Below are 15,680 nucleotides of genomic sequence, written 5' to 3' on the forward strand. Positions count from 1 at the left end.
TGACAGCATGAACAACCAATTTATTGACAGTAGGCTCATTGTACTTGCTTTCCCACAGATCACTGATGCTGGGAAAACCCTCAAGTCCATATTTAGTACTTTTGTTCCAATTGCAGTTAGTGTCTAGCCAAGGTTCAGCACTGGTCTCGAATGTATCTGCCACTCTTGCTAGTTTCAGTGCCCACATTTCACCAGGTTTAGGACACATTGTGAAATTCCATACCTCATGTTATCAGCCTTTATAATATTTGTGATATTTTAGTTTAAAGTTTCCACTGCTAATTTGAGAAAGTCCCATCTGTAGTTTACAAATGTTATCTTTTCAAAATACACACGCTCAAGGACAAAGCATGGATATAAATCTGATGGATTTGAGAAGAACGTTCTCAAACATTGGAAGAAAATTGAAAATGCGGTCCTTGATTCTCACAGTGCTGCTTGCAGGTACATAGAAAGAATGTCCAATACATTTGCTGTGTGAATGAGAAAGGGGGAATATGCTGTTACCTTTCATACATTTTTAGGATTCAGTAAGGCATGGAGGAGACAGGATGTTTCAAACATTGGAAGTAGTGGTGTTGTGCTCATCACCTTCATCTGTTATAGCAGATGTTACCAGCTTTAACACACAGGCTGACAGTGTTGAAAGCAGAGTTTTTCGCAAGGGTGGATCCAATTATGTTGCTAATTTATGCACATTATGACTATTAACTGAGCAATGTACAGGTCTGTATGCAACTGTACACAGATGTACTATATACAGCACAACAGATGAAAATAAGTTGATATGTAGAACCGCACTGCCTTTGTATGTGTTAATGTACTGGCAACCAGATGTTGTGTCTGGATTACAGTTTCCACAAAGAGCGGAGATCAGGACCAGGACAAGCCACAAAGAGCCAGCTTTTTCCTGGATATAGGTGTACAAATGATGTACATTTCCTGTATTTCTTCTGCATGACAAACAGTTCTTCTTTGATAGCCCTTGTATGCATTTTGCAGTAAATTTCTTCTGTAAACGCCTGGGTTCTGGGTGGGATTATAGAATGGATAGAAACAGAACTCATCAAAGACTCAATGGGACAAGATGGATCCTGTGATGTTTGTAGGATTACTTTCCAGCTGCTATTCCATTAGAACAGATGTTCCATCTTCAAAATGCTGCTGACTGAAGCGTAAAGGTAGGAAGTATTTTATACTGTTGTTGGTTCAGTGACTCCTGCAGCTATTAAGGATTTGAAAGTTGGCAATTTTCAGATCTATTTTCCTCGAATCACTGTGCAATATTGTAGTGAAGATGGTCAAATCCTTCGCTTCGTTACCTCTGGAGGTCAGGAGCGATTTTAATAGAACTAGTCCTCAGAGTATTGATTTGCCTGGTTGTGGACAGAGGTTGTTATCCTCTTGTCCAACGTCAATCTTGAATGAATTACTATTTCCTTCTGTTAAACATTGGGAAGGCCAATGTTATAGTTCAGCTCCACCCACACAGCCCACATCCCTGGCACAAGGGGAAGACAGGCCATTTGGGAAACAGGGAGCTTTCTTGAGTGCTTGTTTCTGTAGATATAGCTCTTGGGGCTAAAGGGATCAAGTGATATGGGGGGGGAGGGTGGGGAGGGTGGGGAAGGGGATCAGGATATTGCATTTGATGATCAAAATGAATGGCGGAGCAGGCTTAAAGGGCCAAATGGCCTACTGCTTCTAGTTTCTATGTTTCTATGATTAGATCCATATGGTGCTGTATTATTGGCAACGCTTTTATCCATGCGAATCTTGTATCTTACAGTCAGTGGACCAGGCAGTCAATCCATACATATTGGTCATCTTCTCCTTCCTTCCAGTCAGCTACTGTTTATAGCTGAAGCAGACAATCATCAAAAGAGCTCCCTACCCTATATCCATGCTATCACAAAGATCAGCTACCTCCAATTCCACTCGCGACCCTACCTTCAACTCATCTGCTGCAGAAAATCTCATTCATATCTTGTTACCTCCAGTGTTCATGGTTTCCTTCCATCATCCACCCTTGGAAACTTCAATTCACCCAACACTCTACTGCTTGTCTCTTACCTCACAGCAGATCCTGTTGACCCATCAACCCTACCCTTGCTGGCTCTGGGCTCCCATATTTCCAATTCACAATTTATATCCTTCTGGTTTATGGTTTTCCTCCTGCTTTCTCTGTGAATTGTTCCAGCCCAAATCTCTCCTGCCCAAATTCTCTTTCTTTGTTGACTCTCCTCTTTGGAACATTCCCACTTCCTTTCACCCATTTTTGATGGCTGTGTCTTCAGCTATCTTAGCCCCATATCTAGAATTCCCTCCTTAATTCTTGCCATATCTTTAACCCCTTCCCCGAGTGTAAGACCCTCCTTGGAACCTATCTGTTTTGTTGAAGCCCTTGGTTACCTTCCCTTTTCTTTCTGTCACATTTCAGTTTTGTGCCATAACCAATTTGAAAATCAATTTTAGATGTTTTTCTATGTTATGGGTTCTTTTTAAAATGTGAATTATTAAAACAGAATAGCAACTTACATCTATCCTTTAAAGTGACAAACGGTGCTTCACAGGAGCATTATAAACCAAAAATTGACATTTAGATACATCTTCGGCAATCTTGACCAAAGAGGTTGGTCCTAATCAGTGCCTTAACGGAACAAAGTGAGGTCGAGAGGTACTGAGGTAAAGGGATTCAGTAGGCAGTGATTTAAATTGGAGATGTTCAAGTGGCTAGAGTGAGTTGAACCCAGACAGCTCGGAGGATTGTGGGGTTATAGGAGATTACAGATATAGGGATGGGTAAGGCCATGGGGAGGTCTGAATACAAGGATGAGAGTTTTAAACTCACAACTTTGCCTGACTGTGAGGCAGTGTCTATTATCGATCACAGGGGAAAAGAGGACTTTGCAATTTGGATACAGATTGTCTTAGTGATGGTGCAAATATATAGTCAAGAGCTCATCCTGGGATCAAGTATGACATCACAGTTCTAAACACTCAAGTTTAGCCTCAGACTGTTGCTAAGGAGAATGATGGAGTTAGTTTTTTAAAATTTTTTTTATGGGACATGGGTGTTGCTGACTGGCCAGCATTTATTGCTCATCCCTAGTTGTCTGAGGGCAATTGACAGTTAACCACATTGCTGTGAGTCTGGAGTTGAATGTAAGCGAGACCAAGTCAAGATGGAAAATTTCCTTCCCTAAAGGGTAACAGTGAACCAGATGGGTTTTTTAACAATGGTTATCAGTAGATTCTTAATTCCAGATTTCTTAAAAAATTGAATTAAATTTCCACCATCTGCCGTGGCGGGATTCAAATCTAGGTCCTCTGAACATCAGCTGGTTTGAGTCTAGCGATAATACCACTAGACCATTGCCTCCCCAGTTAAGTAGGGAAGAAAGTCTGGAGCTGAGACTGAAAGCAATGGCTTTAGTCTTCCCAGTATATAATTGGAGAAAATTTCTGCTCATCCTGTACTGACTGTTAGATGAGCAATTTGATAATTTAGCGACAGCGGAAACATTGAGAGTTGGTAGTGAGCTAAAGCTGCGTGTTGTTGGTACATGAAAACAAACATTTTCAGATGACATCGCTGAGAGGCAGAATGCAGAAAAGAAATAAGAAGGGCCCAAGGAAAGATCTTTGAGTGCCATCAAAAGTAATGATGCAGGATCAGGAAGAAAAGCCATTGATCTGGCTATGACTAGATAGGTAAGAATGAAACTAGGCAAAAAATAGTCCAGCTGGACAAAAGTGAAGAGGTATTGGAGGAGAGTGATGTGGTCAGCCATGTCAAAGCCTGCAGGCAGATCGAGATGGACAAAGAGGGATGGTTTTAACTTTGTATCAGCCATATAGGATGTCATTTGTGAATTTGATTGGAGCTGTTTTGGTGCTGTAGCAGGAGCAGAAACCTGACTGGAGTGATTCAAAAATGGGATTTTGGGAAAGATAGACACAGATTTGGGAGGGAACATCATGTGCAATATCTTTGGAGAGGGAGTTTGTTGATGGGACAATGGTTTTGCAAGGGCTGTTTTTTTTATATAAGGAGATGAGTGATAACAGCAGATTTCAAAAAGAAAACAACTCTTGGAGAATAACACAACACCAGGTTAAAGTCCAACAGGTTTATTTGGTAGCATGAGATTTTGGAGATTGCCCCTTCATCAGGTGAAGGACTCTTCTGATGAAGGGGCAGCGCTCTGAAAACTCGTGCTACCGAATAAACCAGTTAGACTCTAACCTGGTGTTGTGAGACTTCTTACTGTTCCTACCCGAGTCCAACGACGGCATCTCCACATCTTGGAGAATAAGCCATTAACAATATCAACTAACATGGAGTTAGAGGGGGAAGTCGGATGGTCAGCATTTTAATGGGGATAGGGTCACGAGGATGAAGGTGTATTTAACGGACAAATTAAACTCACGGAGGGCATACAGGAGAGGTAGGAGAGAAACTAGAGAGAGCTGCGAGTTCAGGATGAAGTCATGGTGGGACGGGGGGTGGGGGGGGGAGCCGTTTGAGTTAGGGTTAGGGTGAGAGTCAAAAGCAATTTGGCTATTAGACAAAGCAATTTGGCTATTAGACAGGAGAAAAGTGACAGGCAGTTGATCAGATGCCTTGAACCTCATGAATAAAAAGTCTGTGACCATGTCGTACTTATTATTGATAAGGGGATGGGGCGAGTGATCTAAAAGAACACTGTTGTTATCATTGAAAATCTTAATCTGTGGCAAGCTTGCTGTATTGTTGTTAGCAGTTTATCAATTACATTTTACTTCAAAGAAACTGCTGCTTGTTTAGCAACACTGAGGATATTTGTCATAGATTCATCTGTTTGTTACTGAGATATTTATGTATTCGTGGGAAATGATTAATATCGATTAAAATAATGGTCAGAGGAATGTCATAAAGTGCAACAAAAGCAGAAAATGATGCAAAATCTCAGCAGGCCTAACAGCATCTGGGCAGAGAGAACAGAGTCAACGTTTCGAGTCTGGATGATTCTTCGTCCAAACTCAAAACGTTGGCTCTATTCTCTCTCCACAGATGCTGTCAGACCTGCTGACATTTTCCAGCATTTTCCATTTTTGTTTCAGATTCCAGCATCGGCAGTGATTTGCTTTTGTCACAAAGTACATCCTGTGTTCTCTGATGACACTGCTAACAAGTTGCCAGGTGAAAAGTAAATGATTAGCCGCTAATTGTGAGTGCTTCAATAGCTAGCTGCTAAATCAAATGCTCAAACAAAGTTGCCCCAGGTAGGCCAAACCTCTGAACGAGAGCAAGGAAACACGTTCTCAGATACACAGCCAAATATGCCATTCAGTACGACCTCCATTAAAGTTCTTATTCTAGCTGATGGGAACATTTACTTTCCATAGTTTCATAGATTCCCTACACTGCAGAAGGAGGCCATTCAGCCCATCAAGTCTGCACTGATCACAATCCCACCCAGGCCCCATCCTCACAATCCCACCTGTTTACCCTAGCTAGTGCCCCGGACACTAAAGGGCAATTCTAAACTAGTCACTTGCAGAATAAACATGAATCAAGCTGAGAAAGCGCACCACACTTCTTAATTCTCTAACTTTCACCTCTGATCATCTGGAATTTTCTCAGGAAAAAAGCAGAAATTAAATTTCATTCAGTTGAGCTATTGGACGAACATTTTACTGTCAAGGACTGAAAATGTGCTGGGTTGCCATGACAAACATGAACAGCTGCCCATATTTCTTTATATTAATATTTATTATGTGTCTCTCCACAGCTGCTGCAAGTGCCAGGGTGACACCTTACTCGGTAGTGCAGCTCAGGAAGATGATTTTGTGTGTGCTTCCGCAGAGTTCTCCCATTCTGGATTACAATGGTTATGGATGTAACTGTGGACTTGGTGGTACCGGAAAATACATTGACGAATTAGACAAGTACGTCCATTCATGGCAACACTTGACAATCCAGACCCCATGGGTAACTGGCTGATGTGTTTAATTGGAACAGAAATTGTGGTTGATGGAAAACTCCTGCCTTCCTGAGCTGGACAGCCAAATTGAAAAGTGGGATTGATTTTGAATGATTCCAGTAAAATTCCCCCTGGGAAGTAACATTGAAATGTTTCTAAAACTTCCTATAAAGATAGTTGCCATTAAAACTTAAAAATGATATGGCCTTGGCAATATTACTGGGAGACTCCAGTCCCTCAATGAGCCAGTACACCTGGCGTCCTGCTGTGTCCTACAGAAGGCTTAAGGGAAAGGAACTTCCATGTTTAGCATCCCCGCTTTTGCCAGCCCCAAATAGTCAGCCTGGAAACTTAGGCACACCATTATTGGGTTCCAGTCATTCAGGTACATTTTGGGAACTTGGCCACTAAATTTGTAAAGTTTACCAATGATAACATTCTCAATAATAATCCATTGCAAAATGTTCTTATGTCTCTTCTAAACTCTATACTTTCTAATTCGGCAATCTGATTACTTCCTCGGCACTGTGGCACAGTGGTTAGCATGGCTGCCTCACAGCACCAGGGACCCGGATTCGATTCCAGACTCGGGTCAGTGTGTCTGTGGATTTTGCATGTTCTCCCCATATCTGCATGGGTTTCCTCTGGGTGCTCTGGTTTCCTCCCACAGTCCAAAGCTGTACAGGTTAGGTGGATTGACCATGCTAAATTGCCACTTAGCATCAGGAGGATCAGCAGGGTAAACAGGTGGGGTTACAGGGATAGAGTCTGGATGCGATGGTTGTCAATGCAGGCTTGTTGGACCGAATGACCTCCTTCTGCACTGTAGGGATTCTATGATTTCTAGCAGTTTTAAGACTTCACTTATGGCAGATCAGAATTTAGGAAGGATTTGGGTTCTGAAAGGAGGAAAAGTAACTTGTTCATTGCATTAAGAGTTGGAAGTGAGGTGCAGCACTATGAGATCCACCACTTCGCAATATGAGGGGTCATAATGGTAGTCAGAGCTTGGAATGAAACAAGCCTCACATTCCATATAAGGAAAGGCTGAAACATCTATTTTCATAGCAACTACTGCTTGTGGCCATCTCCTGGTTTCTTGTTCCCTTGTAACATTTCATCTCTCTCCTCTGCAACCAGCCCTCCCCTACTCTCTGCAACATTGCAAATGACCAACTCACATATCTCAGTCTCAAAGATTTTAAATTAATTTCATTTGGCTTCTCAACTTTTTTTAAACCACATGGCTCATCACAGTTCAATCCAACTCCCAATAGTTTCCCTTATGTACCCAACGCAATTTTTCATGAATAGGCAAGATCTATGAGCTAAAACATCTCCCCTAATACCAGCTGTGAGTATGGTAATGTGTCCATGATTACCAATTATTCTCTGTGCTACTAAATAGAGTTTTCTGATTTGCTCTAAAAGCACCACATTGTGAGCAGGCTAAACTCCTACATAGTCTAAAACTCCTACATGGTCCAAAACTCTTACGTAGTCCAAATTTACTCCTGTGTTTGGGACTAGAATGGCTAAATTCCACAGCCCACCAAAAATGGGTGCAGGGTTCATGATGCAGGATCAACCTTTGCTCACTTCTTCCAATGCAGGCAGCATACTAATTTTGCACTATCTGCTAGTGAACATGATTCCAGCATATAGCCATCATTAACCAAACAGCTGGACTTCTCAAGCAAGGGGCCCAACATTGAGAGAGACAAGCAACAACGAAAGCTGGCCTTCACTACTTAGTCAGCCATCGTCTCATGGAAGGGAAATGCATTGTGGCTGGAGCATGTGCTGGAAGGAATTTTGCAGGAATGACAGGAGAACAGCACAGAATGGTGCAGAACAGCTTTTGAGATTTTTTAATGCTGCACTGGAGACCTCGGTCAAGGACGAATTGCATTTGGTCACAGGAGGCCCTACAGACAAACTCTCAGATGGCAGTGGTACCAGAAAGCCATTGTGATCAATGTCAGGAGTCAAATCCTAAGGACCTGAACTCAGTGGTACACAAAGTTCAATGATCTCACATGACTAGTCAAGGTTAGTGAATGTGTCTTCAAATGCTACATCCTACCAATTGCACCACTAGCCTCAGATTCTGGGAAACGCATCACACCATCATCGCTCACTTACCAGCAATCTCTACTAGGACTCATACCTAACTTTCGTAGTTTCTCTTCATGTACACATATTTAGCAGTCCCTCTCGCACCAGGTTTGCACACACTGTGAGCTTTTTATCCATGATAGTATCATCACCCAATCGAATTTCATCACTCACTTAACACACTTTTCTGTTTTGCTGGAAAAGTGATAGACATTACTGGAGCAGCCACAGTTACAACCTCAGAACTTTAGTTTTTAAAGTATTATTTTTTTTCACCTTTTGACTGATTGGAACTTTAATATTTTGAATTGAGAAGAGCAAACTATTCAAAAATGCACACCACGTTCCGAGGTGAAAACCGCAAATCATCATCATGGTAATGTGAAGAGAGACGTTTCTTATAAATTAGGCACCCATCAAAACTTTTAACTATCCAGGGAAGAGATAGTACGAATGCAAAGCACTGATCATTGAAACAATGGCTGAATTACAGAATACTACAGCGCAGAAGAGGCCCTTTGCCCTATCGAGTCTGCACCGACGCATGTAACTGACCTGCCTCCTAATCCCGCTTGTCAGAACTTGGCCCATAGCCTTGAAAGTTACAGCATGCCAAGTACTCATCCAGGTACTTCTTAAAGGTTGTGAGGCACTCCGCCTCCACCACCATCCCAGGCAGTGCATTCCAGACCGTCACCACCCTCTGGGTAAAAAGGTTCTTTTGCCAATCCCCCCTAAACCTCCTACCCCTCACTTTTAACTTGTGTCTCCTCGTAACTGTCCCTTCAACTAAGGAGAGCAGCTGCTTCCTATCCACCCTCATAGTCTTGAACACCTCAATCAAGTCGCTGCTGACATATAAACCCAAAACCATTTGGGAATACGCAATGGGTGAAGTATTTCAAGACAAGATTGTCAGCCAGAAAAAAGAGATTGCAAGTGAAACAGATGGTGTCAAGAAAGCTTTCAACAATGGAAACAAGCGGAGGGCTCTCCCTCGCTCTCTTTTGGAATAAACATGTTGCCTAGTTTGAGAAGCTCACTCAACCAGAAACCTACCAGCGAACTAAGATCTCATATTAATTGCAACATCTTCTACATCTGACTGTACCCTTAACTATATATTCTTTTACCTGTGTGTGTGTATGTGTGAGGGTGTGTGTGTTGGAGTGCGTGGTGTGTGTGTATGTTGGGGGTGTGTGTGTGTATGCGTCCTTATGACTGGATGAAGGCTGAATACTTGAAGTTGCATTTTTATTATTTTTCTCAGGTTTAGGGGCCAATAGATTCACTTTCTTTGACTCAAGAAAATCTTACTTGTTTGGCTGCTTATTGTTCACAGCTTAAATAGTAAAATACATTATAATGTGAAGACGCAAAGTCTCACAAATGAGAAACTTTAATCTCTGTTGTGACCAATCAAGGAGATTGACGAGAGGGGAGCCAGTTCATCCCTTCTCACCTGCTTGTAACAGCATGTGGTCGCACGTCAGCTGGATGCTGAGGGAGCACTATCCTAATGTTGTCGTACATCTTAGACACGCAATGCCTATAAAGCATCCCCAAGGGGAAAGCAATCTTAATGAAGCCACTGTTCACACAGGGTTAAAATATATTTTTAAAATTATTTTCATTAAGTGACAGGACTTCTCAAATGAAACCACTTTTCATTGGCCTTTACAATGTAATGGTGTGAATTGCCAGTACACCCAGTGTGTTTGTACCTCCAGTCAGAATGAAAGGATTTAGAGGACAGCCAATGATTAAATAATCCGAGTAGCTCTAAGTGCCAGCTCTTTGATTATCCCCAATTAAGGTCACAATTGGGGAAATTATTGCATTAACTGCTAATGAACAAGTGTTTCCTGTCACTAGATTACCGACACCAGCGAACTGCTTGAGCAAGCAGAGACATCAAAAATAATCCAATACACACAGACTTTGGGTATACTGAGTAACCCATCAACATGGTTTGTTTCTGCAAAGGAATCAGCACTTGGGTAAGGGAAGATAGCTTCCCTGACATTTCTGCGGCACTGTATCTCTGACTGGATTTCTCCCAGGCTCCTACAACAACCTGCAGACAATTGGTGGAAGCTGTAGAGAGACTGCATAAATATCAACAACTTGCATTTACATAGCACCTTTAAAAAAGTACACTGAAGAACAGAAGGAAATATTAGGACAGGTGACCAAAAACTCAGTAGAGAGTGGGTATGATGGGAGGGTCTTAAAGGAGGAGTGAGAATAGAAAGCAAAGTATTTCCTCCCAGAGGCCTGACCAATACTGACCATTCAAATCAAAGTCAAAGTTCACTCAATTTATCTGATCCTCTTGTTTGTGGGATCCTGCTGTGCATAAATTGGCTGTTGAATTTCCTATGAATGTGACTATACATTAAATAAAAACATTTTATTTGCTGTAAAATGCTTTAGGATGCCCTGGGATTATGATTTCTTTCTTTAACCCAGGCCAGAACTTTCTGGCTTTTGATTTGATTTATTATTGTCATGTGTATTGGTAAACAGTGAAAAGTACTGTTTCTTGCGCTATACATAAGAACATAAGAAATAGGAGCAGGAGTAGGCCATCTGGCCCCTCGAGCCTGCCCCGCCATTCAATAAGATCATGGCTGATCTGTCGTGTCTCAGTTCCACTTTCCCGCCCTCTCCCCATAACCCTTAATCCCCTCTCTTATCAAAAACCCATCAACCCGCTTCTTAAAAATATTTAGCGAGGCAGCCTCCACCACTTCAACGGGCAGAGAATTCCAGAGATTCACCACCCTTTGAGTGAAGAAGTTTCTCCTCAACTCCGTTCTAAACCGCACCCCCCCCCCCCCTTTATCTTGAGGCTGTGCCCCCTAGTCCTACTGTCTTTTTTGAGTGGGAAGAGTCTCTCCACCTCTATCCTATCCATCCCATGAAAGCATACCATTCATAGAGAAGGAAAGGAGAGGGTGCAGAATGTGGCACTGGTACAGAGTTTAAAAACGTTAGAATAAAGTTTTAAAAGCTTTGAATAAGAGTAAAAATTAGGAATTAGAGGGTATGCTGGGCACATTGGTGGAATCTTCCGGTCTCGCCAACAGCACGCCCCCCACCATAGATTTTCCAGCAGTAAGGGGCACATTTAATGGGAAATCTCATTGACAACAGGACGGGTCACATCCCACTGCTGCATAACTCACAGCGGTTTCTCGATAAATCCTGCCCCCAATGTAGAAATGGCACAGAAAATCCCCCAATTCATCAGGCACCTCTGTCATACAGACTGGAAAATTTTCCAGCCCTTCCTGCCAAAAGGATTTTCCCACCCGCTGAAGTCAATCTCCTGCAGTGGGTTCTGGCGATGGGGCTGGTGAACCATGCAAACTGCCATTGACTTTGACGGGACGGGAAGATCCGACCGGTGGCCAATAGCTCGCCGTGGCGGCAGTGGGGTGGATAATTCGGGCCACGGTGTGAGAGCGTGGGAACAGTTTAACATAATCTGGAAATATTCAAAATGTCAGTGCTCATAAAATTGGAGAAAATAAAGTGGAGACTCAAAGAGCAGTGCAGCACAGGGACAGTCCTGCCAAGCCCTGTGTCGGAGGTGGCAGAGGTGATAGTGGATGCCTTGGTGGTTATTTTCCAGACGTCGCTGGATTCCAGGGAAGTGCTGGATGATTGGAAAACGGCTAATGTTACGCCGTTGTTTAAGAAGGGTGCCAGGCAAAAGGCGGGGAATTATAGGCCGGTCAGTTTAACGTCTGTGGTAGGTAAAATGTTTGAATCTGTCATTAAGGAGGAAATTGCGAGGCATCTTGAAGGGAATTGCTTGATAGAGCAGACGCAGCACGGTTTCATTAAAGGGAAGTCGTGTCTGACAAATTTACTGGAGTTCTATGAGGATGTGTCTAGGGCGGTGGATAGAGGAGAGCCGGTGGATGTGGTCTTTCTAGATTTTCAGAAGGCGTTTGACAAAGTACCTCACAAGAGGTTATTGCAGAAGGTCGAGGGACATGGAGTTGGGGGTAGGGTGTTAGCGTGGATAGAGGATTGGTTGTCAAATAGGAGGCAGAGAGTGGGGGTCAATGGGTGCTATTCGGATTGGCGGATGGTGACTAGTGGAGTGCCCCATGGGTCGGTACTGGGGCCTCAGCTTTTTACCATTTATATAGATGATCTGGAGGAGGGAACCGAGTGTAGGGTGTCGAAATTTGCTGATGACACCAAGATTGGGGGAAAGGCAAATTGTGCGGAGGGTGTGGAGAGTCTGCAGAAGGATCTAGATAGGCTGGGCGAATGGGCCAGGAAATGGCAAATGGAATTTAATGTTGGCAAGTGTGAGGTGGTCCACTTTGGTAGGAAGAATGGTAGGAAGGACTATTACTTATGGGGCGAAAAACTGCAGCAGGCGACGGTGCAGAGGGACCTCGGGGTCCTTGTGCATGAGTCGCAAAAACCCAGTTTGCAGGTGCAGCATGTGGTCAGGAAGGCGAATGGGATGCTGGCCTTCATAGCGAGGGGGATTGAATATAAAAGTAGGGAGGTCTTGTTGCAGCTGTATAGGGCATTGGTGAGGCCGCAGCTGGAGTACTGTGTGCAGTTTTGGGCGCCGCACCTGCGCAAAGATATTTTGGCCTTGGAGGGAGTGCAGAGGAGGTTTACTAGGCTGATACCGGAGTTGAGGGGGTTGAGCTATGAGGAGAGGCTGAATAAACTGGGCTTGTACTCGTTAGAGTTCAGAAGAATGAGGGGAGATCTCATTGAGACATACAAGATGATGAATGGGATGGATAGGATAGAGGTGGAGAGACTCTTCCCGCTCAAAAAAGACAGTAGGACTAGGGGGCACAGCCTCAAGATAAAGGGGAGGCGGTTTAGAATGGAGTTGAGGAGGAACTTCTTCACTCAAAGGGTGGTGAATCTCTGGAATTCTCTGCCCGTTGAAGTGGTGGAGGCTGCCTCGCTAAATATTTTTAAGATGTGGGTTGATGGGTTTTTGATAAGAGAGGGGATTAAGGGTTATGGGGAGAGGGCAGGAAAGTGGAACTGAGCCACTTCAGATCAGCCATGATCTTATTGAATGGCGGGGCAGGCTCGAAGGGCTAGATGGCCTACTCCTGCTCCTATTTCTTATGTTCTTATGTTCAATCACATTGTCCTACCGCGACCAACAGACAATATCCCTCGAGACCCCGCCTGGATATCCCTATCAGATAAGATCCAGTTCCCTTACTGTTGAATCTCCTCCCACCATCCTTAAAGGTGTCACACTGTAAGTCACAACAACTTAATTGTGTGAGACATTTATTTGAAGTCCTCAAGTAGTTACCTGCAGTCACACCATCGAAATATGACAAGAGTGAAGCAACTGTCAATCAGCCGATGAGCCAATCACTTTGCACTCCTCTAATACTAACATTGCACGCATTGACTTTTTCGTTCTGTTATAGGTGCTGCCTGGAACATGACCTTTGCTACCATCGAGCAAAAAAGAATCACTGCCGTTTTCTGATAGACAGCCCATACATTGAAATTTATGACTTTTCTTGCACTGGGAACGAAATCATCTGTAGCGGTGGGTATCTGAGCCTTTCAAAGCTGTAGAAATTAGCATTGCAAATCCTCAGTGATGTACACATACTGAGTAGTGAATAAAATGAATCTCAGAATAGCAGAGAGCTACACTCCTGCTGTTATTAACAATGGGATATGGGAAATGCTGAGAGGAGATGTATAAAACGACAAGGGGTCTGTTTAGAATTGATAGGAAAGACCCATTTCCCTCAGCAGAGAGCTCAGTAACCATGGGCCACAGATTTAAAATAATTGATAGGTGGATTAGAAGGGAATTGAGGAGAAATGTTTTTGAGCCGGACGGCTGTGGTCAGTCTGGTGTAGACCATGAGGAGAAAATGGGTTGGCACTGTGATTAGCACTACTGTCTCACAGGTTCAATTTCCAGCTTGGGTCACTCTCTGTGCGGAGTCTGCATGTTCTCCCTGTGTCTGCATGGGTTTCCCCTGGGTGCTTCGGTTTCCTCCCATAGTCCAAAAGGCGTGCATTGGCCATGCTAAATTCTCCCTCAGTGTACCTGAACAGGAGCTGGAGTGTGGCGACTGTAAAGGTCCCAAATTTTTTTATTTTAGATCTTGGGATGTTGGCTGGGCCGACATTTATTGCCCATTCCTGAGAGCATTTTATGAGTCAAAAACATTGCTGTGGGTTTGGAGTCACTTGTCGGCCAGACCAGGTAAAGGCAGCAGATTTCCTTCCCTGACAGACATTAGTGAACCAGATATGTTTTTAACAAAAATTGACAAAGGTTTCATGGTCATCATTAACTTTCAATTCCAGATTGTTATCGAATTAAAATTCACCATCTACCATGGCAGGATTCAAACCCAGGTCCCCAGAGCAGGAGCCTGGGTTTCTGGATTACCAGCGTAGCGACAATACCACTGTGCCACCACTTCCCCCAGCGGTCCTTAGTCTGAGTTGATCAGCTGTGTTTTGTGGGGTAATTAATGGTGATGTTGCTATAATTGGTCTTAGTGCCAGAGGTAATAACTCAACCAGATTCTTCCTCCTAATTTCACCTACTGAAACCCACTCTGCCACCAAACCTCATCCAATACCCTCACCGGCTGGCAGGATTGCACTGAGCCACAACAATTGAATAGCTCTGTAATGCTGACTAATGAGGCTCACAGAACATAAGAACGTAAGAAATAGTTCTTATGTTCTATGAGCCTAATTAGTAAAATTAGTAAAATTTAAAACAATTCTACAATCCCTCCTGACACCCACGGAAACCCACTCTGCCACCAATCCTCATCCAATACCCTCACCGGCTGGCAGGATTGCACTGAGTCACAACAATTGAATAGCTCTGTAATGCTGACTAATTAGGCTCACTCATGATGAATCATTTGTTAGATGATGAAGCACCAAGTGAGATACACTTGTGAAACTATACCCTAGCAACAGCTTTGAGGTGAGAATGTTGTAAATAAACCAGTTGAGGCATCTGGCCTTTTCTTGTTCAGAGGTGTAGTGATGAAGATAAATAACCTAACCATCAATGTTATCTTTTTCAGACGCAAATAATCTCTGTGAGAGTGATCTTTGCAATTGCGATCGTACAGTAGCCATCTGTTTTTCTCAGGCCAAATATAACATTGAAAATAAAAATCTTGACAGGGACCGCTACTGTTGAAAGTGGATGTCAAGTTAGATAACTGAATAAATATTAATAAAGCTTCCTTCACTGTTTGCTTGTCCCTTGTGGAAATCACATCACAAACACATACAGAAAAGGAAAAAAAATGTATTGTACTGGAATACTGACAAAATTGCTCAAGGTCTAAATGATTAACTGATTGATGTTTCACAAGATAGGCACTTGCAATGTGTACACCAGATCCATGATCCCCCAGTGTGCACTGGGCAATCTGGCACAGTGATTAACACTACCGCCTCACAATGCCAGAGGCCTGGATTCAATTCCTGACTGTGTGAGTTTGTATTTTCTCCCCGTGTCTGCGTTGGTTTCCTTCAGGTGCTCCAGTTTCCTCCCACAGTCTGAAAGATGCGCTGGTC

At 43.3% G+C, this 15,680-nt stretch overlaps 1 protein-coding gene across 1 annotated transcript; it reads left to right on the plus strand.

The window, feature by feature from the left end:
* The first annotated feature begins 410 nt into the window (after window positions 1-410).
* On the plus strand, window positions 411-15,297 carry LOC145356164 (phospholipase A2-like). The gene is made up of 4 exons (XM_080208773.1): window positions 411-444; window positions 5,778-5,934; window positions 13,532-13,656; window positions 15,179-15,297. The coding sequence occupies exons 1-4, from the start codon at window positions 411-413 to the stop codon at window positions 15,295-15,297; spliced, it is 435 nt and encodes a 144-aa protein (XP_080064899.1).
* Window positions 15,298-15,680: the final 383 nt, after the last annotated feature.

The sequence above is a fragment of the Carcharhinus amblyrhynchos genome, chromosome 20, assembly GCF_965287045.1.
Source record: "Carcharhinus amblyrhynchos chromosome 20, sCarAmb.v2.hapA, whole genome shotgun sequence".
In the NCBI taxonomy this organism is placed as follows: domain Eukaryota; kingdom Metazoa; phylum Chordata; class Chondrichthyes; order Carcharhiniformes; family Carcharhinidae; genus Carcharhinus; species Carcharhinus amblyrhynchos.